General features: G+C 46.8%; 1 protein-coding gene across 2 annotated transcripts in view; it reads left to right on the top strand.

Moving 5' to 3' along the window:
* EMC3 (ER membrane protein complex subunit 3) overlaps positions 1 to 21,208 on the top strand; it is a 39,502-nt gene extending 18,294 nt beyond the window's left edge. For both annotated transcript variants that reach the window (XM_054035843.1, XM_054035844.1), the window contains exons 8-9: positions 1,201 to 1,283; positions 20,955 to 21,208. In XM_054035843.1, coding sequence (XP_053891818.1) covers positions 1,201 to 1,283; positions 20,955 to 21,083 — 212 coding nt within the window. In that variant the 3' untranslated portion in view covers positions 21,084 to 21,208. The remainder of the gene's footprint in view (positions 1 to 1,200; positions 1,284 to 20,954) is intronic.
* Positions 21,209 to 25,474: the final 4,266 nt, after the last annotated feature.

Below are 25,474 nucleotides of genomic sequence, written 5' to 3'. Positions count from 1 at the left end.
GTCAGAAATTTATCTGAGCTGGACATGCTGTTTCCTCCACTACTAGTGCAAACTGCACAGTTGGCATCTTGGGCACAATGCTCAAAGGAATGATGCTCCAAGTAGTCATAAAATGCCAGGCTCTCCAGTCCATCAGATTGGTATCATGTAGCCTAGAAAATGTTTCCATTCATGTAATTGAGCTTCTAAAGGAAGTTTGATTACAGTCTCCTGGAATTAAGAGAAGTACAAATGGCCTTCAAGCTGCTGGTCATTGGTCACCCAAAAAAACCAAACCACAGCTGGTAACCCACATCACTTACCAAGGAGGTAGTAAGAGCAGAGTTCTTCCCAAAAATGAAACTACTACTATTCCACTGGGCCAAGCACAACCGGCTTTTTATTATTTGAGTGACACAAACAGGGCCATGCAGCTGGATCTGGTTTATAAACTTCTACAAGTGCAGGCTAGCAGAGATTCCCTACCTTGCATTTATCAAGGTTCACTCCACTTAAGTCACTGCAGGTTTTTACACCAAGAAAAGTGATGCTTTAGTGAGAAAATTGGGCAGAACCCACCACCAAAGGGGGTAATAGCATTCTCCCCACAGCTTCTCTGGACGTTGCAGGCTCAGTAGGAGCATCCTCTGGGCAGAAGGTTACTGAAACCTTTCACTATGGGCAGTTCACCTGTTCAAGCTGAGTTTTGTTTTTCCTTCATGGTTTCTGACCATTAGCCATTTTAGCATACGTCTCCATGGAATGTTTTCAGTTTGGAGATCTGTGTAGCTGTGCCACTTTGCCTTTTGCCTAGTCAAATAGTCAGTGGGAATGCTAAAAAGATCCTGCACTGGTGGAGAGTCTGAGGTTGGGTGTTTGTATCTGTGGAAGCCATTAAGTTGGAGAAGATAGGGTCTGTCAGCAAGAGGACAAAATGTAAACTTGCACATGAAGGAAAGTTACCCACTCACCTGCACTGGTGCTCAGCATGACTCAGGAAGGAATTAGCAGATGAAAAATGTTCCTTTCCACTCTGCCTCATGAGCATACATTACTTTTATCCTGCAGAGTCAGCATAGCATGATCATGGTGGGTAGGTGCCTGCAACTCTCTAGCCTACAGTTCGGATCCAGAACTACTTCTCTGGTGGTACAGTGCTTTCAAGAGCTCTCTGTCCACGTGGAGTAAGTAAATATCCACTCTTGTTTCTCTCTGTTGCAGCTGCAGACCAATCTAGGGTGATGCAGGAACAGATGACAGGAGCAGCAATGGCTATGCCCGCAGATACTAACAAAGCCTTTAAGGTACAGTATTGTTTAAATTTCCAACTTCACTTTTGTGTGCTGTACTCTTACAAACCTGTGTACTGCATGTAGCCCCTCTTCCCTTACTCACTGCCTGGAAAACACAGGTCCTCTGAAGGAGTGAGGAAAGAGGATGAATGGAGATCTATGAAGGTAATACACCTCTACCTCGATATAACACTGTCCTCAGGAGCCAAAAAATCTTACCACATTATAGGTGAAACCGCGTTATATCAAACTTGCTTTGATCCGCCAGAGTGCGCAGCCCCGTCCCCCCGGAGCACTGCTTTACCATGTTATATCCGAATTCGTGTTGTATCGGGTCACATTATATTGGGGTAGAGGTGTTTTCTGCTAACTCCTGTTATAGATAAGTAGCCTAGCTATCTCATGAAATAGCCTCCACATTTTCCCTGTTCTTGGAGATTAACAGAGCAGAAGAATCCACCTCAGGAGGAAATGCTCCTCTTCATTAGCACTCCAAGCTACAGAACAGCACTTTCAAAGTGGCCCATTGTGCCTTGGCATTGAGAGAGTAGTTCTGCATAATGATACCCAAACACTTCTTCCACAAATCTGAGCTGGCATATGACTAACATAGAAAGTAGAAGCTTCCATAGTGTTAGTGGAATGGGCTTTCTGGTCAGCTGAAGTAAACCTAGATATTTACAGGCCTGTCTGAATACAAGAGAGGATCCATTTGGATAGGCTCTTCATTTATTTTCCTCTTTGGACCTTCCTCCAAGTGCAGCAAATAACCTGGATAACTTCTCAAAAGAGGTGGTTGGGTCATTGTGAAGCTGAACACAAGCCCAACTCAAGGAGCAGGTCTGTGATGGAGCTTGGAGAAAAAAATCAGCAGAGGGGTCTAGCTCAGATGAAAATCTGCTCCCCTTTTGGCAAAAATTTTGGGTGAGGCGAAAGCACAACCTCATCTTTATGAAAAGCCACCAAAGTGGTCAGGGGAATGAGTTATCAAAGGTTGGAGTATCCTTACCTGCCTGGCAGAGGAGAGCACAATCAGGAAGGTAGCTCAAGGACAGAAAGCATAAAGAGCACTCAGAAGTTCTGAGTTTAGTGACGCTCAAATTTAAATCCAACAAAGCTAGTGAAGCCAGCACTGGAGAGTTAAAGTGCCCGAGACTCTTCCTGAATTGAAAAACTTACTTGCTGATGAGCAAAGATAACAGCCAGGTGAACTTTCAGGGAAGATCAAGGTTAGCTGGACTCCTAGATGAATCATTCTAAGCTCTCTCTGTAAAAGTCTTGTAAAATTTGAAAATAAATGGAGATATCCCATCTCCTAGAACTGGAAGGGACCTTGAAAGGTCATCGAGTCCAGCCCTCTGCCTTCACTAGCAGGACCAAGTACTGATTTTGCCCCAGATCCCCAAGTGGCCCCCTCAAGGATTGAACTCACAACCCTGGGTTTAGCAGGCCAGTGCTCAAACCACTGAGCTATCCCTCATCAGCACCTGACAGCATTATCTGGAAACCCAGAGAGCTGTCCTGTGATGCCGACTGTTAAAGGTAGGGAAGCTACCATGTGTCCATGTGTGAGGCTTATCCGTCACTCAAGAAGAAAAGATTGGGCATGACTGACAGGAACAGAAAAGTCTCAAGCCTGAGCATTAGATTAATAGAACTTGAGCCTAAGAGAATCACAGAATCATAGAATATCAGGGTTGGAAGGGACCTCAGGAGGTCATCTAGTCCCAACCCCCTGCTCAAAGCAGGACCAATCCCCAACTAAATCATCCCAGCCAGGGCTTCATCAAGTCTGACCTTAAAAACCTCTAAGGAAGGAGATTACACCACTTCCCTAGGTAACCCATTCCAGTGCTTCACTACCCTCCTAGTGAAAACGTTTTTCCTAATATCCAACCTAAACCTGCAACTTGAGACTATTACTCCTTGTTCTGTTCTGGTACCACTGAGAACAGTCTAGATCCATTCTCTTTGGAACCCCCTTTCAGGTAGTTGAAAGCAGCTATCAAATCCCCCCCTCATTCTTCTCTTCTGCAGACTAAACAATCCCGGTTCCCTCAGCCTCCCCTCATAAGTCATGTGCTCCAGGCCCCTAATCATTTTTGTTGCCCTCCGCTGGAGTCTTTCCAATTTTTCCACATCCTTCTTGTAGTGTGGGGCCCAAAACTGGACATAGTACTCCAGATGAGGCCTCACCAATGCCGAATAGAGGGGAATGATCACATCCCTCGCTCTATTGGCAATGCCCCTACTCATACAGCCCAAAATGCCATTAGCCTTCCTGGCAACAAGGGCACACTGTTGACTCATATCCAACTTCTCATCCACTGTAACCCCTAGATCCTTTTCTGCAGAACTGCTGCCTAGCCACTCAGTCCCTAATCTGTAGCAGTGAATAGGATTCTTCCGTCCTAAGTGCAGGACTTTTTGTTGAACCTCATCAGATTTCTTTTGGCCCAATCCTCTAATTTGTCTAGGTCCCTCTGTATCCTATCGCTACCCTCCAGCGTATCTACCACGCCTCTCAGTTTAGTGTCATCTACAAACTTGGTGAGGGTGCAGTCCACACCATCCTCCAGATCATTAGTGAGGTATTTATGTGTCATACGTGCTTCATCTTGCCTTGTGAAAGACCAAGGCAGAGAAGGAAAGCATAAATACTAGAAGCCTGAACCCAGGGAATCAGAGAGGTCCCTGGAAAAGCTACTCAACCTCTGCCTGCTTGATGACACAATTACTGGTATTTGGGGCATTGGCCTGCAATGTCAAGAACTATCTTGTCTGCCTGCACCTGACAGCACTATGACTGCCAGGATTCTCCCAAGCAATCTCTGTACCCACTCACACACCGGGACACTCCTATGACTTCCCTTTCTGGTTAATAGAAATGTAATGGGTGTAGTAACTGCCGCCTCCTCCCCCCACCACTAGCCTGGTCCCACCACGTCCCACAAACCATGGCCAGAGCATTACCACGCTGCTGCGTGTGAAGGGAGTCGGGCTGATGGTCTGTCCCTGAAAATGCTTTAATTTAGTGAGTTTCCTGAGCTCCTTGGTGAAAGACACCATTCAGCCACAGACCCAACCTGTGGTGGGACCAGCCAAACCACAACCAATGTCTAGCAACTGCTTATTGATGAGCGATCCCCTGCTCCACACTGCCTGGTAATCTCATACTTCATAGACAACCTGTCTCAAATTGAGCTTAATCTAGGAGTCAGAAAAAGGAACTCAAGGCTTATTCCCAGACCAGCTATGGGTGATATTGTGACAGATTTTTGTTACCAATCTGCCTGAGGCAGGTGATTAGGCTGAGGCCGCAGGATTGTTTGGGGAGGAGATGACGAAACACACCAAGTGTCTTAAGTTTTAAAGCTTTATTAATAAAATAATAAAATAACAGTGGAGAGTGCTGGAGTGTTCTCCACATCACTTAGAGGAGGGAAGAAAGCGTTAGTGCCCCAAGCCCTAACCCACTTTCATACTTACACACGCATGAACTGAGGCTGGCCAAGCCTGGGTGTAACGTAAGAAGAGGGGCAGGGGTGGATGGGAGTTCTTGTTCTGGGCCCAGGTTGTCTGGGGTCCACTGTGATCTCCGAATTGCTCCAGCTTTCAGGAGGGTTTTTAATTCCAGGGTTTTTTTTGGGGTGTTTTGTTCTGTGACTTTTGTTTTTGGTGCTTTTTATACCCATCTAAATCGGTTTTCTGTGGTCTCCTTCATTTTTCCAAAACATACCAGCTTCAGGGATGAGCAGCTCTGCTTCCCCCCCCCCCCCCCCCCTTGTTGTTTTGCCTGTGTTTTTTATTTTTGCGGCCCTGGTTTAGTGTACTTTTTTTTTTTATGGCTTTTTGTGACTGTGGGAGATAAACGCAGCTGCAGATTTCTTGTCTAGCGCCGTGGCCTTGGACTGGGGCCAGCGTAGCGTCTTATTGTTGGACTGAGCTAGCTAGCTAGAGTGTTGAGTTAACCCGTTCTTTGCTCTCTTTTTTTTTTTTTTCCCCCTCTTGTACCCTGCAAAGGAATTTTTTATTGCACACTTACACCTTTGACCCTCCCCAAAATGCCCTGCGTTGCTTGCAACAGTGTTAGCAATATACAATGCTGATTTGCCTTTCCCAGGGAGACCCTTTGAGGGAGGGGGCCATTGGGGTGTGACAGTCCTCCCCTTGGCCCCGAATCAACATTTTGTTGGGAGGGGTCACCACTTAGGTTTCCATCCTCTCTCTGATACGGTGGCAAGGGTTACTGTTGGTCTCCTACATAAACAGCAATACAACATGCACAAAATTGTTAGGAGAGCAACAATTGCATACACCAGCCAATAATGACTTTTGGCTTCATTAGTAACATAGCATAACACATTCTCCTGTTGGCATAGATGCCCCACTCGAATGGCAGTGGCAAAGGCAGCTTTCTCCAGGTTAAATGTGTATTGTAACACCGTGAAGGAGGAGGCATCTGTCTGGATCACGATTGTTCCCGGGTGTGCATTAATGGAAGGAGAACATTGGGCATGATCCATAAAAAATTAAACACAATATAATTAGAAACATTAATACTATTTTGCATAACTGTGGGCCAATACACCGAACAATTTTATGCCTGAGAGCATAACAGCAAATTAAAGGGCACCCTGGGGTAGGTGGTCCTTTAAACACACGCAGAGGTATTGGTAAACATATGAGCTTTAGTGGGGGCGTATCCCGATGCCTCCCCTTCCCAGCAGGTGTGTTGACCCACCTTATAAAAGTGGCCTGGCATTGCCTTTTTTTTATACATTATTTGAGGGTGCTTTATATTGCCCTCTGCAATCCATATGTGCTGATAGTCCGAAGATGTAGTCAGCACATACCACTTATCCGTGTCCTTGGGGAGGGGGAAGCCACCTCCCACACATCGTGATGGACCACCCAATCCCAGATAATACGTGATGCCACATTCCCAGGATGCTAAGTCACAATTTCCCCACCACCACCGCCAATGGATAATTGACCTTTTTTTTTACCATGGCCAATTCTGAACAGTGGTCAAATTAACAAAGGAGGACAAAAGCATCGGATACCCGAGGATTTCCATAGAGATGTGTCCCTGGGCTCTCGCTATTACTGCCTGGTCTTGTTTACAAAGCAAAAGAAGAAAAAGAACATTGTAAATGTTTCTATTGGGGAAACTGAGGCATGGAGGATTAATTTTGTACATTATTAGTTTTGCTCCCGCCCTTCCTGGCTTTTGTTATGGATGTTGTTTGCCTGGTATAAGAGGTCGCAACAACAATATTGCATCCAGGGATCAGGGGCTGTTATTGCTTGCCAAAGGGCCTCCCATTCCGCTCCAGGCCACCACATGAGGAACCAGGGAGGTCCGGAGCCACCCACCAGGTATTTTGCTGTGGCCCTTTTGTGTCTATTCGAACTATGCACTGCCTCCAGGCACCTCCCCTCCAGCCTTGCGCCACACTGTGGCTCGAACCCCATCGGTGGCTTGAACCATGGAGAACCTTTGGAGGTACTTTTTTTTTTTTTTAATAATTGTAATTATTTAGATAATTCCATGGATAGCTGGAAACTGGATGGTCCAGGCAGGTGGTTGGTCCACAACCAAGGCCCACCACGCCATGACCAGAAATCTAGGGAGAAACATATATTTTGAGCTGATTAGCATGCGCCCATTTTAGTTTGCCTGGTAGCTGAAGCTGATACACTATCGGAGGGGATGCAATTCACAATGGAGTACAGACCGACACACTGGACATCCAGAGTTAATCATTTCCAAAGATTACCCCACGTCATTGGATGACTAAAAGGATGTGGTAGAGGAATTATTTTTGGCCAGGGGAGAGATGGCAGTGGGCTTCCCCAAAATATCTTCCCCAAAATATCCTTATACTGAGATTTTATGGGTTTGGAGGTAGTAGCGGTTGAGCAGCGTTTTATGTTTTGAATTCCAGGAGTTCTTTTTTGTAAAAAATTCAAGACATTATGAATTATGCAAAAGATTTAATCTGTGAAACATGTACCGATTTTAATTTTTTATTGTTTTTACTATGGTATACCAGTGGGCTGAGGCGGTCCATTATGGCATAGGGTTCTATTCATTTTGATTCCAGGGAGTGGCCCCCCTTTTCCAATTTGTTTTTGTATTAAGCTGTTTTGTAGCTGGGATAGAGAGCTTAATTTATTTTTAATTACCTTTAGGTTTATAGTATGTATAATTTTTGCTTTAAAAATTTTTTTTTAATATGTTGTTTGCTGCCAGAGGATGTTTTTTTGCAGCATTTAGTACACACCAGTGTTAACAACACAACAAACAACACAAGACAAAACATAGAACACAAAACAAAATTTCTATTGTGACAGTAGATTTATGGTATTTTGGGTTGCTTTTTAGCTGGTATTAGCTTTTTCTGATTTTTTGAAAGACAAAAAGAACATGTGTCTACCCCTTTGGGGGTGGCAGATTATTGCTTAAAATATTTTTTATATATATAAATACCCTTGCTGATTGCCAGCAAAACAGAGAAATTACCCCCATATTTTTCTATGTTTGTTTTGTAGGCAGGCCAGGTTTTAATGGCTTTTGCCTTTATTAGGTAGGTAATTTGCATTGACACAGATGCTTTTTGGCTTGCTTTTGGATTTAAGCAAGAGACTGTGTTTTAAAAGGGACATAATTAACTTTTACCAGAGTTTTGATTACTTTTAATTTTTAACTTTTTTGCTTTTAAAACACAGTGATTTGAAAAGGAAAACACAACCTATTGTGGATCCCTTTGGAGCCCTTATAGGATTTTAATTCAGTAGCATGGTAGGTTTGCATTTTTTAATTTTTTTTTATAATTTATACCATATATGTCCTGGGGAAAATGCCCTTTTTTTATATACGGCTTTGTTCTTACATAGCTGTATATAGATTTTTTTTATATATACATTTGGAGCAGTTAAGTTCCAATAGAACCCCCTTAGGTTTTTAAAATAAATTTGACTAAATTGTCCATAGTCAAATGATTTTAATTGGACAGAATCTTTTTGCCTGGATTGTTTACAGCCTTTTTTTTAAAAAAAAAAAAGCCCCCCCCCCCTTTTTTTTTTAGAATAGCTGCAAAGAAATTAAGAATTTTTTTTTAAAAAAAAATTATTATGTTTGATTAATTTTTTTTAGCTTTTGCAGAGTTAATTTTTTACTTTTAATTACTTGCTTATTTTTAAAAATGACATCTTAATTAACTTAGATTTTACTATAAGTACTGTTTTAGGGATTTAAATTTCCCATGTTTGCGCTTATTTTTTTTTTTTTTTTTTTAAACTCCAACCACTATGCCCTTAGGGCTTTTAACCCGTTTTCCAATTTCAAGGTTCCGCCCAAAATTGAGGATCCTCACAAAGGGAGAGATCAAAGCCAGCCCTCACAAGGGTCACCCGATTCATCCCCTGTGAGACTGGCCACCTGGACCGAACCCACGGTCAACTGACATTTTAACTGCTCAATTTCCTTTTAATGGCGAGCACACTGCCGTTGTGGTGGTGTATGCTGGGCACGAATGGTCAAATCTTTAGCGAGTCCCTGAAGGACCGGTACTTGCTTAGCCAGTGCTTCCAGGTGGGTGTGTTCCACCTTTTCTGCCTGGAAGTCCTGTCTCAAGGCTTGCAACTTGTCCTGGGCATAGTCCTGGGTTGCTGCCTGGTTAGTGATTTGCGCTTTCAGTTGCTCAATTTCCACCAGCTGTTGAGTACACACCTTTTTCCTTCTCCCCAACTCCTCTTTCTGTCCCAACAACATTTGATACCACATGGCTGCTGCAGTCCAGATTAATCCTACAGCTGCCCCTAGGTTTTTACCCTTCTGCTTTTTATACTTGGCATACAGGTCTAACAAGTCCTACCAAGTCTGCACTCTTTTCGGAAGCTCCGCTACGAAACCCCAGGGATTATATCCTACCTTGATGAGAGCCCTCTCCAACCGGGAGAGGTCCTCACCCCCCTTGGAAAGAGACAGCAGGTTCCCGTCCCTCTTTGCTGCCTCTCCTGAGGCTCAGGCATCAGGTCCACCAGCCTCCCGTGATGCCAGCTGACCCGGCAGCCGGACTGTCGTGTCCGCGCTCCCGAATGCCTGTACGTCCAGCCCTGAACCCCTTATTGATACCTTCGCCCATGACTGCAGGACTCCTGAGTCTGTAGTTGTACCCTTCTGTTTTCTAAATATGTTGTTACAATCCGTTAGTACACTTCTTAAGATTTTTTAATTACTTGAGATTTTACATTGCCCACGCCGGCACCGGGGCTTACTATGTTCATCTCCCTGGCTGGAGGGAGAGACGCTAAGCCTCCCTCCGTATTCCTCGGTCCAATATCACCAAGGGCCTGTTGCCGGCACAGAGGGCCTGAGGGGGCAACAGCAGGGTTCGTTGCCTGGTGTGTTTTGCGCCAATGAACACACCAGGGTGGAGAAGCAGACAAAGTTTATTCAAGAGCTCTGAATAGGTACTAGGAGACCAGCATGTCTCAAATCAAGTGCACGGAGACAACCAGTTTTCCCTTTTTATTCTTTTTTTTCCTTCCCTACCTCCCCCCCTCTTCCCCCTGCAGTAGTTACATTAAACGACTTGGCTGCATAGCTTGTCCGCTATGTTCCCTTCTGCAAGTAATCTTGTCCTTTAGCTAGAAGCATGTAGCATTCCATTATAACTACCGCTTCCCAGCTGCTGGCCTGTGAGGTTAGTAAAGTTTAACATGCAGGGGCTTTGATTCACTTTGGCCTAGTGTGGTGGGTTTTCATTGATTCTCGTGGTCTCCCACCCCCCTGAGTTACCTAGGGTGATGCCTAGTGACACCAACAACTCCCTCCTTTGAGAACACTCAAAAGGCACCCGCTTGAGTTTTCTCATAATTTGAGGACAAAATGTGATTTAAGGCTATGGTCTTAGGATCATTGATTAAAGGGAAAAAGGAGGTGTCTTGACTTCTAGAGGCGGTACATACTTTAAACATTTCAGGCATGAGAAGAGAGCTACGGTGAGGAAACAAAGTACGAGACCAGTAAGCAGGAGGCGGACAAGACCACCTCCCAAGCCCCCTAGCCTAGGGAGCCAGCTTCAGAGAGTATCAAATAGAGTGGGTTCCTGTTCCTGGGCCTTCCACTGATTGAAGGCCTGTTCAGAGGACAGGATGTGCTTGTTAATGTCCTCTGTGTTATTTGGGACGTATGTGCAGCATTCATTACCGATAAGGTCACATGCTCCGCCCTGGGAGGCCAGGACATAATCCAGGGCCTGGCAATTTTGCAGAGCCAGTAATCAAAGCTGGTACAGCTTGGAGCTTATGCCTTTTTCTATGGCCAGGGTGTCATTGGCAAACTGGGTAAGGAATACAGAGAGCCTTTTATAGAGCTGGGCCAGTCGTCCCATGCCATAGGACGGGAGGAGAATCATACCAAGTCGATCTCCTTTGCTAATAGGTTTAGGGGTGGCATATAGAGACTGGCGCTGTCGGGGACGGCCACTTGGGGCCTGGGGGAGAACTCGCAGAGGAGGGGCCAGAAACCCTAGGTAACAGCTACCATACCAGCGGTTGGGCAGTGTCTTATAGGTGCTGTGGCCACATATATAATACATTCGGCCATTCCCTAATATGGAATTGTTGCCACTTTTACTTAAGCTTGCCATGTATCGTGAAAAGGTTCGGGGCACGTCGCCTACCTCGTGACCTGTAGCGTTATACAGGGACATACTGGTGTTAACATCAGGGGAGAGGTAGTATTGGCAGGTACTGTTGCCGGCAAACCATCAGGGAAGGGTGCCGCTGTTGTGCTTAAATTTTTGGTAACATAACAGGCCTACAGGGGATGAGGCTAATTTAATGGCTTGTGGAATGGTGGTAGCATTGCTAAATGGCCTCCAGCTGTCATTTCCTAGCAGGCTAAAGGGGGTTTCTATGGTGCAATTTTGTTTTACCACTTCATCCCCAAGCTTAGAAGAGTTCCACGCCAGCCAGAGCTGACCGGTGTCGGACCAATTTTGGGGAATGGCTCTCTAGGGTAGCCTTGCCGAATGGTGAGGGATTTGGGAACATATCCAACAATTGGAGAGATTGAATTCCTGGGCAAAGGCAACCTTCAGGGCCTCCTACGTGTTTGTTTCCAAGTTGTTGGGCTTCCTCCCCCTCCTGCATGTGCTTAGGGGAAAATGGGAGTTAACGAGAGGAATGCTCCCATGGCACAAAGCAGCATGGTGGCAGACGTTGGACCTGAACCCATGCTGTAATTACAATTCCCCAAATGCCCACAAAAGAATAAATTACCAACAGCAGACAGATTAGAAACAAAAGGGACCAGGCCAATAGGTTAGGCTGGCCACCTGAAAACAAACACAACCAATGCTCAGAGTTCTCGCGGAGAGTGTGCTGCGACTGTCCAAAGGGAGCACAAGGCAGTCCCAGCAAACCTTATTGTCGTTTAAATAACAGTTTAAGTCCCAGATCGTTGCTGGAAGTTTTTTTTCCAGCAGGCTCGATGGTCCACTGTTCAGGAGCGGGTACTGCCTTCAGACGAGAGTGCTGAATCCAGTTCTTGTGTCCTTCGACCTTTGCTGCTGTATGGGAAACCAACAAGACGGCCTGGGGTCCCTTCCACCGCTCTTGGAGAGGCTCGTCCTTCCACGTCCGAATGAGTACGGAATCGCCTGGCTGCAAGGAGTGGATCAGGGCATCCAGCGGAAGAGGCTGTGAATCTTTGGTGTACCTGTGGAGAGAAGAAAGAACAGCAGATAGAGAGCACATGTACTGAGATAAGAAACTGTACCCCATTTCCCACTCCCCTGCCAGAACCGGTGTACCGTTCAGAGGCTATACCCTTCCAAACATAATCTCAAAGGGACTGAGCCCTAATCTGCTCTTAGGGAGAGTGCGGACGCGGAGCAAAACGAGGGGCAAAGCATCAGGCCATCGAAGAGAAGCCTCCTGACAGACCTTTGAGAGGTGTCGCTTAAGAGTCTGATTTGTATGCTCACTACCCCACTGGCCTGCAGTTGCCATGGTGTGTGGAGCTTCCAAGGGATCTGTAGGGCATCTGATATCTTTTGAACGACTTGTGACGTGAAGTGTGTTCCGTTGTCAGATTCCATCCACTGTGGGAGCCTGAAGCGGGGAATGAGCTCCTTGACAAATTTGAGGGCCACCCTTTTGGCAGTGTTGTTATGGCATGGGAAGGCTTCGGGCCATCCGCTGAATCGATCCACCAAGAGGACGAGGTATCTGAACCCTTGGGTCTGGGGGAACTCAGTAAAATCTATTTGCCAAACCAATCCCGGGCCTGGGGTAGGTTCCAGAGTGGCTGGTGGCACTGACATTCCCGGTCGAGGGTTATTCTTTTGGCAGAGCAGACATTTAGCCTGTACCTGGGATGCTATGAGTCTAAGTCCAGAGGTTAGAAAATATTTACTCATAAGCTGGGTAAGAGCCTCCCTGCCAGCCTATAATTCTTTGTTTCTTTTGTAGTCAGGAATCCTTGGACTTCGTGGTTTCAATGAAGCAAGTGTTCCTTTTTCTCTTTTCCTGAAACAGTCATGGTTCAGCATCATACGGGGGAGAGGTTACTAGCACATCATCCTATAATGGTTTTGCTTTTTCTAGAAAATTCCAAAGGCACAGTAGGTCTGTCAGTGGACAAGGGAGAGATTACTAGCACTTCACCTTGTCTTCCCCCCCCCCCTTCTTTTTCCTGCTGTCCAGAAGGTACAGTAGAGCTAGAAGGAGAAATAGGCTTATCATCAGTCGGAGAATCCTCCTGAGGTGGAGGGGTCTTTTTACAGGGAGAAGCATGGGTCCAGGTAGGCAGTCCTTGGCACTTCACAGTGGTGGTGGTGGTTAACAGGACTTGGAAAGGGCCTTTCCAGTGTGGAGCCAAAGCAGACTTTCATTGATGGACTTTATGTAGACTCAGTCTCCTTGTTTCAATGAATGGCAGGGCTGCTAGGGTCTTTGGTTAGCACTTCTTTTAATCTATGAGAAAAGAAGCCTAACACATTTCATTAATGCCTGGCAGTGTTTTGCAGATCTCATGGGTGCTTGAGCACATTCAGGCCCCCTTTCTCTTGGTTGTCAGCCAAGTCTTAGCTGTGAACAATGTCCTTGGATGGGGCCAGCATCTTATCTTTGGACTGAGCTTGCTAGCTATATTTTTTCCTCAGTTAACTTGTTCTGTTCTTTTTCCTTCTCCCCTTCTCGGCTTCTTTTAACCTACAAAGGAAACTTCCACTCTTCACTCATACACCTTTTCCCAACAATGAACACGTACACATTGCTATTATACACCCTTCCAGTAAAATAACTTCTATACAGAGCTTTGGAGCAACAAACCAGGATAAGCACACCCACTTTTGAGGTTTCAGAGTAGCAGCCGTGTTAGTCTGTATCCACAAAAAGAAGAACAGGAGTACTTGTGGCACCTTAGAGACTAACAAATTTATTAGAGCATAAGCTTTCGTGGACTACAGCCCACTTCTTCGGATGCATATAGAATGGAACATATATTGAGGAGATATATACACACACACACAGAGCATAAACAGGTGGGAGTTGTCTTACCAACTCTGAGAGGCCAATTAATTAAGAGAAAAAAAACTTTTGAAGTGATAATCAAGATAGCCCAGTACAGACAATTTGATAAGAAGTGTGAGCATACTTACAAGGGGAGATAGAATCAATGTTTGTAATGGCTCAGCCATTCCCAGTCCTTATTCAAACCGGAGTTGATTGTGTCTAGTTTGCATATCAATTCTAGCTCTGCAGTCTCTCTTTGGAGTCTGTTTTTGAAGTTTTTCTGTTGTAATATAGCCACCCGCAGGTCTGTCACTGAATGACCAGACAGGTTAAAGTGTTCTCCCACTGGTTTTTGAGTATTTTGATTCCTGATGTCAGATTTGTGTCCATTAATTCTTTTGCGTAGAGACTGTCCGGTTTGGCCAATGTACATGGCAGAGGGGCATTGCTGGCACATGGCATATATCACATTGGTAGATGTGCAGGTGAACGAGCCCCTGATGGTATGGCTGATGTGATTAGGTCCTATGATGATGTCACTTGAATAGATATGTGGACAGAGTTGGCATCGGGGTTTGTTACAAGGATAGGTTCCTGGGTTAGTGGTTTTGTTCAGTGATGTGTGGTTGCTGGTGAGTATTTGCTTTAGGTTGGGGGGTTGTCTGTAAGCGAGGACAGGTCTGTCTCCCAAGATCTGTGAGAGTAAAGGATCATCTTTCAGGATAGGTTGTAGATCTCTGATGATGCGCTGGAGAGGTTTTAGTTGGGGGCTGAAGGTGACAGCTAGTGGTGTTCTGTTATTTTCTTTGTTGAGCCTGTCTTGTAGGAGGTGACTTCTGGGTACTTGTCTGGCTCTGTCAATCTGTTTTTTCACTTCAGCAGGTGGGTATTGTAGTTTTAAGAATGCTTGATAGAGATCTTGTAGGTGCTTGTCTCTATCCGGGGGATTGGAGCAAATGCGGTTATATCTTAGAGCTTGGCTGTAGACAATGGATCGTGTGGTGTGTCCTGGATGGAAGCTGGAGGCATGTAGGTAAGTGTAGCGGTCAGTAGGTTTCCGGTATAGGGTGGTATTTATGTGACCATCGCTTATTAGCACAGTAGTGTCCAGGAAATGGACCGCTTGTGTGGATTGATCTAGGCTGAGGTTGATGGTGGGATGGAAATTATTGAAATCATGGTGAAATTCCTCAAGGGCTTCTTTTCCATGGGTCCAGATGATGAAGATGTCATCAATGTAGCGCAAGTAGAGTAGGGGCGTTCGGGGACGAGAGCTAAGGAAGCGTTGTTTTAAGTCCGCCATAAAAATGTTGGCATATTGTGGGGCCATGCGGGTACCCATAGCAGTGCCGCTGACTTGAAGGTATATAGTGTCCCTAAATGTGAAATAGTTGTGGGTGAGGACAAAAATCAAAGTTCAGCCACCAGGTTAGCTGTGACATTATCAGGGATACTGATAATTCCACTTTTGAGGAATCCACTCGGTACAAGCTCTGGTGTCCAATAGCTTTCCTTTTTAAAACCTTAAATGCTTTGTCGGCTTCTGAGGACCAGTGAAAGGGGTCGTGATCCGCTCCCTTAACGCATTCGTTCAAGGGTTTAGCCCACAGTCCAAACTCTGGGGTCCATATTCTGCAGAAGCCTGCCATACCCAGAAATGCTGTACGCTGTTTACGATTGCTTGGGATAGGAACTTAGCAGATAGCTTCCTTCCTTTCGTTTGAAAGCTGACGCTCCCCCTGCCTTATGTGAAACCTTAAGTATTGTACTTCTGGGAGGGCAATTTGAGCCTTACTCTGTGCTACTAGATATCCTCGGAGTCCAACAAAGTTCAGGAGGCTCACAGTGGCTTTAAGCCAAGGGGTTGGACCCACAGTGGCAGTTAACAAGTCATCTACATATTGCAGGAGGAGGACCTTGTCCTCATTGTTCCACTCCTCCAAATCTCTGGCCCAGGGCCTGGCCAAAAAGGGTGGGGGAATTTTTAAATCCCTGGGCCAACACTGTCCAGCAAAGCTGCTTTTTAACCTTCCTTTTGTCCTTCCACTGGCTCCACTCTGGGGCTTGCATGGCTGAGGGCTCAATTGCAAGGGTCATTATCCAGGCATTCTCGGGGGGGGGGGGGGGGGGGGGTAAGGTAAGGGTTACTTCATCTTGGGTGAAATGCAGGGTGGCGCCTAAGCGACAAAGCAGGTCCCGTCCCAGTAGAGGCGTTGGACAATCGGGGAGGTAGACCAGTTTGGCCCGCAGGGTCATTAGGGTTCCACCTGGGATCTGCTAGGGGACCATGTCTGCAGGCACCGGGACGTGATTTGGATCCAGGTCATGTCTCCGCTGTGCCTCCTCCATTGCTTTAGACATAACCTGATTCTGCTCCACTTCAGACAACAGAGTCCTCATGAGGATATTACAGTCATCCCAGTCAGGCTTGTGGCTGGCCAGACACCCTTCAAAAACTGAGATAAACTTGCTTGGGTTCATGGAGAATTCCCCTGCCTGTGCCTTAAAGGCTGCTAGGTCGACTGGGTTAAAAGGCACATGGGTGTAAACCTGCATAGTAGTGGCCTGATTCCTATCCGAGCCATGTCTGGACACCACGGTCTCTGTGATCAACGGATAAAATCCCACCGAGATTTCTGGAACCCAAGACACCCTTTCTTTATATGGTGGGGGTGTGATAGCCAAAGGGGACACTGGACCTGCCATTACAGCTGTGGGGGGGTTCTGGGGATTAACAGTAGCTACTACCGAACCTCTCGGAGTCAAATTACACTTTTGCAAGATATCTGTTCTATTTCGTAAAGCCATAAACAATTGCGCATGCATATGTTCGTTCCATTAACCCATTCGCTGACAAAACAGGAGTAATTGAAGGATCGCATTATAATTAAGTGATCCTTCCGGTGGCCACCTTTCCTGGTCCTCTAGCTGATATTGAGGCCAGTCTACTGTACAGAACTTTTTTAATCTACTTTTAGTTATTGGATTTGTGTCAAACAAACACTTTCCAATTTGCTAGAATGCATTCTAAGGCCATACACCATGCCCTGCCTGTCGTACTCTGTCCCTGCCCCATGGCCTAGAGTGACACTGGGCATCCCCAGGTCCTAATAGGGGAAAGTCCACACCCCTGGACTGTTCCTACCTTATCCAAGGGACCGGTTCCTCACCATCACCCTCAACCGCTTCTCCACTATCCGAGCACGTTGCACCGTTGTGCCCTCTGGAGTCGATCAAACCGCGTCTCCGCCGAGGCCCCCGATGAAGTCACTGGTGTATGCTGGGCGTCGGTCGTCGCAATCCGTCGGCCGCCAGGAGGGATCCAGGCAAGGCTAAATTTCAGCCTCGAGCCTACCCAGGGACGCCAAAACTGTTGCTGGCACAGAGGGCCCAAGGGGGGCAATAGCGGGATTCGTTGCCCGGTGTGCTTCGCGCCAATGAACACACCAGGGTGGAGAAGCAGACAAAGTTTATTCAAGAGCTCTGAATAGGCACTAGGAGACCAGCATGTCTCAAATCAAGCGCACTGAGACAAGCAGTTTTCCCTTTTTATTCTTTTTTTTTTTTTTGCCTTCCCTACCTCCCCCCTTCCTCCCCCTGCAGTAGTTACATTAAACGACTTTGGCTGCGTAGCTTGTTCGCTATGTTCCCTTCTGCAAGTAATCTTGTCCTTCAGCTAGAATCATGTAGGTTTCCCAGCTGCTGGCCTGTGAGGTTAGTAAAGTTTAACCTGCAGGGGCTTTGGTTCACTTTGGCCTAGTGCGGGGGGGCTTCATCGACTCTCGTGGTTTCCACACACACACACACACACCCGAGTTACCTAGAGTGATGCCTAGTGACACCAATAGGCCCATACACCAAATGCCCCCCCTGGGCTGAGCAAGAAACCCTAAATTCTCCTCTTATACTCAAGCATACAACGGCTGAGAGTGTATGAACCAAGGATTTTTGCTTGGAGCGAGGATCTCTAAGACCTCCTCCCATTACCCGGCACTCTTACGACCCGGGGTAGACCCACTTGCACCCTTCCCCCACTGACCAGGGTGGAGAGAACAATGCTAAACCCCTCTCCGGTTCTCAGCCATGCTACAACTGAGGGTGGGGCACACCTGTAATCATCAAATCCTCAACATGAAATACCAACAATGCCAGGCATAGCAAACATGAAATACCAAGGGCAGAACAGTTGCTGTGCTCCGCAGGCCTCCCTCCCCCCCGCAATTCTTCAACAAAACTGACAGATTTTTGTTACCAATCTGCCTGAGGCATCAGCTGATTAGCCTGAGGCCACAGGACTGTTTGGGGCGGAGATAACGAAATACACCAAGTGTCTAAGTTTTAAAGCTTTATTAATAAAATAATAAAACAGCGGAGGAGTGCTGGGGTGTTCCCCACGTCACTCAAAAGGAGGGAAGAAAGCATTAGTGCCCCAAGCCTTAACCCACTTTCATACTTACACACGCATGACCCAAGGCTGGCCAAGCCTGGGTGTAAGAAGAAGAGGGGGAGGGGTGGACAGGAGTTCTTGTCCTGGGCCCAAGTCGTCCGGGGTCTGCTGTGATCTCCGAATTGCTCCAGCTCTCAGGAGGGTTTTTAAGTCCAGGGTTCCTTTGGGGGTATTTCATTCCACGACCTGATTCTGGTGCTTTTTGTACCAGTCCAGACCAGCTTTCTGTGGTCTCCTCAACTTTCCCAAAACACACCAGCTCTAGGGACGCGCAGCTCTGCTTCCCCCCCTCATTGTCTTGCCTGTGTTTATTTTTACAGCCCTGGTTTAGTGTACTTTTTCTATGGCTGTTTGTGGCTGAGTGGGAGATAAACGCAGCTGCAGATTTCTTGTCTAGCACCGTGACCTTGGACTGGGGCCAGCATAGCTACGTCTTATTGTCGGACTGCGCTAGCTAGCTACAGTATTGAGTTAACCCATTCTCTGCTGTCTTCCTCCTTCCCCCTCTTGTACTCTGCAAAGGAATCTTCCATTCCACACTCTCACCTTTGACCCTCCCCAAAATGCCCTGCGATGCTTGCAACAGCGTTAGCAATATACAGTGCTGATCTGCCTTCCCCAGGGGAACCCCTTGAGGGAGGGGGCCATTGGGGTGTGACAATGTAAGGAGTTTGTAACTGGTGGGGTGACTCAGCAGAAAGAGGACAGTAATCATCCGCAAGGATTTCTCAGCTGGAAGAATCCTTTCCTGTTTAAATCAAGTCATGTTAGCATTAGCAAAAACAAACATAAGCTTCCCCAGCCTAGGGTTCACCTATTCCCCTGAACCTGGAGCTCCTCCTTTCCACACCTGTTCAAGGGAAGAGGGGAAGTCAGTTTAATCCTTTGCTTACTGAGGTGAGCATCCTCTGTCACAGTCCTTGAGACTGTATGCCACAGGCAGGAAGGAAATCAAGAGATCCTTCTCAGCTTTGATAGCAGTCACCAAATCCTGCTTGGCTCTCTCATCCCAGACTGTCTTTGCCCAACCTCAGACCCAGGTGCCTCTTGCTGCTAAGAGCTCTCACCTTAATTCAGCAGGGAAACTCAGTGGCTTCATTGATTCCGAAGATGCAGAATGAAGCGGTGATGCAGTCCTCCTGATCAGAATTTTGACCATTCATCAGTACATTCTCATACAAGAGAGACACTTTCCTCTTAAGATTGGTGAAAGCGAGAGCACTCTTGGGAGCACTGCTCAGCGACCATCAGTGTCTTCTTCAGAGAAGACAAACTACCATGTCCATGAAGTATGCTGTACTCCAGCCACTTCTTAACAAGAGTGCTGGGCAGCTTACCTACATCAATAAGAACATAAGAGCAGCCATACTGGGTCAGACCAAAGGTCCATCTAGCCCAGTATCCTGTCTTCCAACAGTGGCCAATACCAGGTGCCCCAGAGGGAATGAACAGAACAGGTAATCTTCAAGTGATCCATCTCCTGTCGCTGATTCCCAGCTTCTAGCAAACAGAGGCTAGGGACACCATCCCTGCCTAACAGCCATTGATGGACCTATCATAGAATATCAGGGTTGGAAGGGACCTCAGGAGGTCATCTAGTCCAACCCCCTGCTCAAAGCAGGGCTGATCCCCAGACAGATTTTTGTGCCAGATCCCCAAATGGCCCCCTCAAGGATTTAACTCACAACCCTGGGTTTAGCAGGCCAATGCTCAAACCACTGAGCTATCCCTCCCTAAATGACTTTTTAGAATCTAGAACCTGCCTGTTTTTATAAAAGGCAGGTAAGACTTCTGGCATGTTTGTTTCTTCCCTGTGATATTTTAAGTCATCCTAAGTTTATTTTTCTGAGAATAGAGACCATACAGACTTGTGTATAAGCTCAGCCACAATAAAACAACTGCATTAGTAGGTCTTTAAAAATAGAATTCTCGTGTGTTTGCTTAGTATGGTTACACTGTAACTGATTACACTGCTAATGACTCAGGAAGTAACAGGGACTTCTGCCCCAATGTCAGTGAGGTGAAAATGGGACCTGTGTGGAAGTTGGGCAGAAATTGTGCTAGACTGATGCTCCACCTGCAGCCCTAGTACTGCTCACCTTAGCGGGTCTTCAGGAGACTCAGCCTTAGCAGCCTACTCCAGTCTTACAGTGTGGAACAGCCTCCTGGGACCTTCAGAGGGGATAGCCCCAATCCCTGTGGATGTCATCAATTCTGACATGAGGCCTGCAAAATTCTGAGAGATACAGCTAAACTTAGCAATGTCTCCCAAGTGAATTACCCAATTGCCAAGAGGCACTACTCCTCCTGGAGACAAACAAATCCAGCCAATGTGGCATTTGTAGTCTCAGGTGTTTTAGAGGGAGAACAGCACTCCAAAAAGTTGGAGGCCTTTTCAGAAAGAAAGAAAGAAGAAGAAGAAGAAGGGAAAAAAAAAAAAAAAAAAAGTTTTTCAAATTCTTTGTAAGCATGAAAGGCCTTACATCGCTGAAATGCTTTAATTAACCAACTTTTCAGATATGTTCTTCTATAAGAGTAGACTACTTGTGAGTAATTTCATGCAGAAATTGTTTTGAGGTTGGAGTGTGAAATTGGGCATAGTCCTGTTTATTTGAACAGGACATTGCACCATCCTTGAAGAAAACTGTTCTAATACTCAGGCCTCTTTCTCCCCCCCCCCCTTCTATTTACTCTCCTTGTAGACGGAATGGGAAGCTTTGGAATTGACTGATCATCAGTGGGCATTAGAGGATGTGGAAGAAGAGCTCATGGCAAAAGATCTACACTTTGAAGGCATGTTTAAGGAAGAGTTACAGACGTCTATCTTCTGAAAGCAGAGCTGAATTTGAACATATGTTTTGCATTTTCATGCAAAAGGCATTTATAAAAAAAAAAGTTACTTACTAAAATACACTGTACTTTTTGATGCTCAGAATAAAAGAGACCATGTTCAGAATTGCAGTTATCTAACTTCCACTAATGTGAGACTCAGAAGAGTTATTGTTATAGGTTTCCAATTACTAGGAGAGGTTTTTATTTATCTTTTTCGAAGACATGCATCTTTCAGTAATGGCAGCTAAAACAAGAAGCTTATTGACAAGCAGTAACTATCTAGTCCTATCATAAATAAATTAAAAATAGGGTTTTGGAGATAAAGACCTCAAAACTTTAGTTTGGAAAAGAGAAGACAGAGGGGACATGATAGCAGTTTTCAGGTATCTAAAAGGGTGTCATAAGGAGGTGGGAGAAAACTTGTTCATCTTAGCCTCTAAGGATAGAGCAAGAAGCAATGGGCTTAAACTGCAGCAAGGGAGGTTTAGGTTGGACATTAGGAAAAAGTTCCTGTCAGGGTGGTTAAACATTGGAATAAACTGCCTAGGGAGGCTGTGGAATCTCCATCTCTGGAGATATTTAAGAGTAGGTTAGATAAATGTCTATCAGGGATGGTCTAGACAGTATTTGGTCCTGCCATGTGGGCAGGGGACTGGACTCTATGACCTCTCGAGGTCCCTTCCAGTCCTAGAGTCTATGAAAAACTTCACTACAACACTTCAAACATCAAATAGATCAAGTAATGTACTAGTCACCTGTATTTTCTCCTTTAAAACGTCATCCAGACAGCTGGAAATCCAATTGCTCTTTGATGTTAAAAACAAAGAAACAAAGTAGAAAATATAACCATATCAGAATAAGAAATGCAGAACTGAAGTACCAAAAAACTATAATCATTCATCTTTCAAAATCAGCCTCAGGATTCAGTTTCCTTAGGTTTTTATTTTTCCTCCTTGTGTTTATAGTCTTTTCCTGTTTTCCTCTGAGAAAAAACACACCACACAACCTTGAAATAACACTGAACAAATACCACACAAGCAATTGTTGTCAGAATTATTGTTCCTCTGAAAAACCAAGGTATAAAGTGCAGTTTGCATATGTACGTGGCCTGACTTGCTATGGACTATATATTCCACTGGTTTTGACCTAAGATGATGTGTAAGACCATTACTCACCTTTGTAACTGTTGTTCTTTGAGATGTGTTGCTCATATCCATTCCAATGAGGTGTGCGCGCCGTGTGCATGGCAATCAGAGAACTTTTACCCTAGCAACACCCAGTTGGGTTGGCTGTGGAGCCCCCTAGAGTGGCGCCTTCATGGCACTGGATATATACCCCAGCCAACCCAGCACCCCCTCAGTTCCTTCTTGCCGGCTACTCCAACACAGGGGAAGGAGGGTGGGTTTGGAATGGATATGAGCAACATATCTCGAAGAATAACAGTTACAAAGGTATGTAACAGTCTTTTCTTAGAGTGCTTGCTCATATCGATTCCAATTAGGTGACTCCCAAGCCTTACCTAGGCGGTGAAGTCGGAGTGAAGTACTGTGGATTGTAGGATCGCCCTACCAAATACCTAACGATGGCATAGTGTGAGGCAAATGTATGCACTGATGACCAAGTAGCAGCTCTGCAGAGCTCCTGGATTGGCACCTGGGCCAGGAAGACTGCTGACGAGGCCTGAGCCCTTGTAGAGTGAGCGGTGAGATGGGGGGGGGGGGGGGGGGACGTGCGGGGCAGGACCCCGGCCAGATCATAAGGATCACGACATGTATTCGTGCTTGAAGAAGAAGAGAGCCGCTGAGAGGAGACCGGAAAACCCTTCATCCGTTCTGCTACTGCGACAAAGAGCTGCGTTATTTTCCAGAACAGCTTCATACGTTCAGTGTAGAAGGCAAGAGCCCTACGAACATCGAGGGAGTGAAGCCGCTGATCCTGACTATTGGCGTGAGGTTTTGGGAAGACGACTGGAAGGAAGATGTCCTGGTTGATATGAAAAGTCGACACCACCTTGGGAAGAAAGGCAGGGTGAGGTCATAGCTGCACCTTATCCTTATGGAAGATCATGTAAGGTGGTTCCAATGTAAGAGCCTTCGGCGAGGCATGTCTCTGAGCTCAAGTGATAGCAATGAGGAAAGCTGTTTTCCAATAGAGGTACAAAAGGGAACATGTGGCCAAGGATTCAAACGGGGGTCCCATAAGTCTGGAGAGGACCAAGTTGAGGTCCCACGTGGGTACAGGCTGTCATACCTGTGGATATAGACTGTTCAGGCCCTTGAGGAACCTACCAACCATGGGGTTGGCGAAGACAGATCGGCCATTCACTCCTGGGTGGAAAGCTGAGATGGCCGCCAGGTGAACTCTGATGGATGATATCGCCAGGCCCTGCTGCTTCAGGTTCAGGAGATAGTCCAGAATGAGAGGCACAGACGCTTGGAGAGGAAGTGTGTCGTGGTGAGAGCACCAGCATGAGAATTTCTTCCCTTTAGCCATATATGTAGCCCGAGTGCTGCCCAACAGGACCTGCTGCACCAAATGAGAACAGAGGAGTTCAGAGTGGCTCAGCCATGCAGCATCCACGCTGTGAGGTAGGAGGGACCACAGGTCGGGTGACTGAGGCGTCCGCGATCCTGCGTGATCAGGTCCGGAAAGAGAGGCAGCGGAATCAGGGCGTCCACCAAGATGTTCAACAGCATGGTGTACCAATGCTGTCTGGGCCATGCCGAGGCAGCCAGAATCAGATGTTTGTCCCTGCGTGTCTTGATCAGGACCTTGTGTACAAGGGGAAATGGCGGGAAGGCATAAAACAACCTGCTCATCCACGGGAGTAGGAAGGCATCTGTGAGAGCCCGGGGAGCGGCCCTGGAGGGAGCAAAACGGCTGCACAAGGCAAACAGGTCGACCTGGGGAAACCGCCACTTTAGGAAGACGGAGTGGACGACATCGGGGTGGAGCGACCACTCGTGGGATTGGAAGGACCTGCTGATGTGGTCCGCCAATGTATTCTGGACCCCTGGGAGAAACGACACCACCAGGTGAATGGAATGGGCTATGCAGAACTCCCACAGTCGAATGGCCTCTTGAGAGAGAGGGGGGAGGAATGTGTACCCCCCTTGCTTGTTGATGTAGAACATGGCCGTGGTGTTGTCTGTGAGGACCGCTACACAATGACCGTGCAACCGCTCCTGAAAGGCATGGTGCACAAGATGCACCATCAGCTCCCGTACGTTGATATGGAAAGAGAGATTGGACGGGGGAAAAGAGACCTTGCGTCTGGATGTCGCCGAGGTGGGCACCCCATCCCAGGGCTGACACGTCCGTGACAAGGAGGGCTGAGGAAGGGGACTCCACATACCATCCTTGGGTCTAGCCACCATTAGAGGGAGGCCAGGACCCCTTCCGGGACAGTGACCACCAGGTTCAGGCTGTCTCGACCTGGGCTGTAGACAGATGCCAGCCAGGTCTGAAGTGGTCAGAGACCAAGTCTGGCATGTTTGGTCACGTATGTGCAGGAAGCCATATGACCCAGGAGACTCAGGCACGTTCTTGCTGTTGAGGTTGGGAAGCTTTGAAGACTCCGGATGAGGCCCGTCAGAGTGTGGAAACGAACGTCGAGCAGGAGGGCTCGGGCACGCACGGAATCTAGGACCGCCCCAATGAATTCTGTTCTCTGGGTTGGTTCTACAGTAGACTTCGCTACATTGATGAGAAGACCTAAATCAAGAAAATATGTCTATGACCACTTGAATGTGGGACTGCACCTGTTCTTTGTTGCAACCTCGGATGAGCCAGTCGTCTAGATATGGGTATACTTGTATCCGTCTCCGACGAAGGGAGGCTGCCACGACTGCCATACATTTGGTGAACACCGGGGGGGGGGGGGGGGGGGGGCGGGCATGGAAAGACCGAACGGAAGGACCTTGAACTGGTAGTGTGCGCGGTTGACCACAAAGCGGAGGAAGCATCTGTGCACCGGATGGATTGCTATGTGGAAATATGCGTCCTTCATGTCGAGGGTGGCGTTCCAGGATCCAGAGAAGGTATAATGTTGCCCAAGGAGACCATGCGGAACTTCAACTTTACCATGAATTTGTTGAGTCTGCGCAGGCCCAGGATAGGCCGAAGCCCGCCCTTTGCCTTGGGGATTAGGAAGAAACGGGAGTAAAACCCCTTGGCCCTTAGCTCTCTTGGAACCTCCTCGATCGTCTCCATGGATAGGAGCGTTTGAACCTCCTGAATGTTGCTCGTGAGAAGGGTCCCTGAAGAGGGATGGGGAGAGAGGGTGGGGAGAAAGTATCCCCTTTCCACCATGCGAAGAACCCAACGGTCCGTGGTTATAAAGGGACCAAGTACGATGGAAACAGGATAAACAATTCAGGAAGGGTGGGGT

This window comes from Malaclemys terrapin, chromosome 7 (assembly GCF_027887155.1).
Source record: "Malaclemys terrapin pileata isolate rMalTer1 chromosome 7, rMalTer1.hap1, whole genome shotgun sequence".
NCBI lineage: Eukaryota > Metazoa > Chordata > Testudines > Emydidae > Malaclemys > Malaclemys terrapin.
The sequence above is the reverse complement of the archived record's forward strand: the minus strand, read 5'-3'. Positions and strand labels throughout refer to the sequence as shown.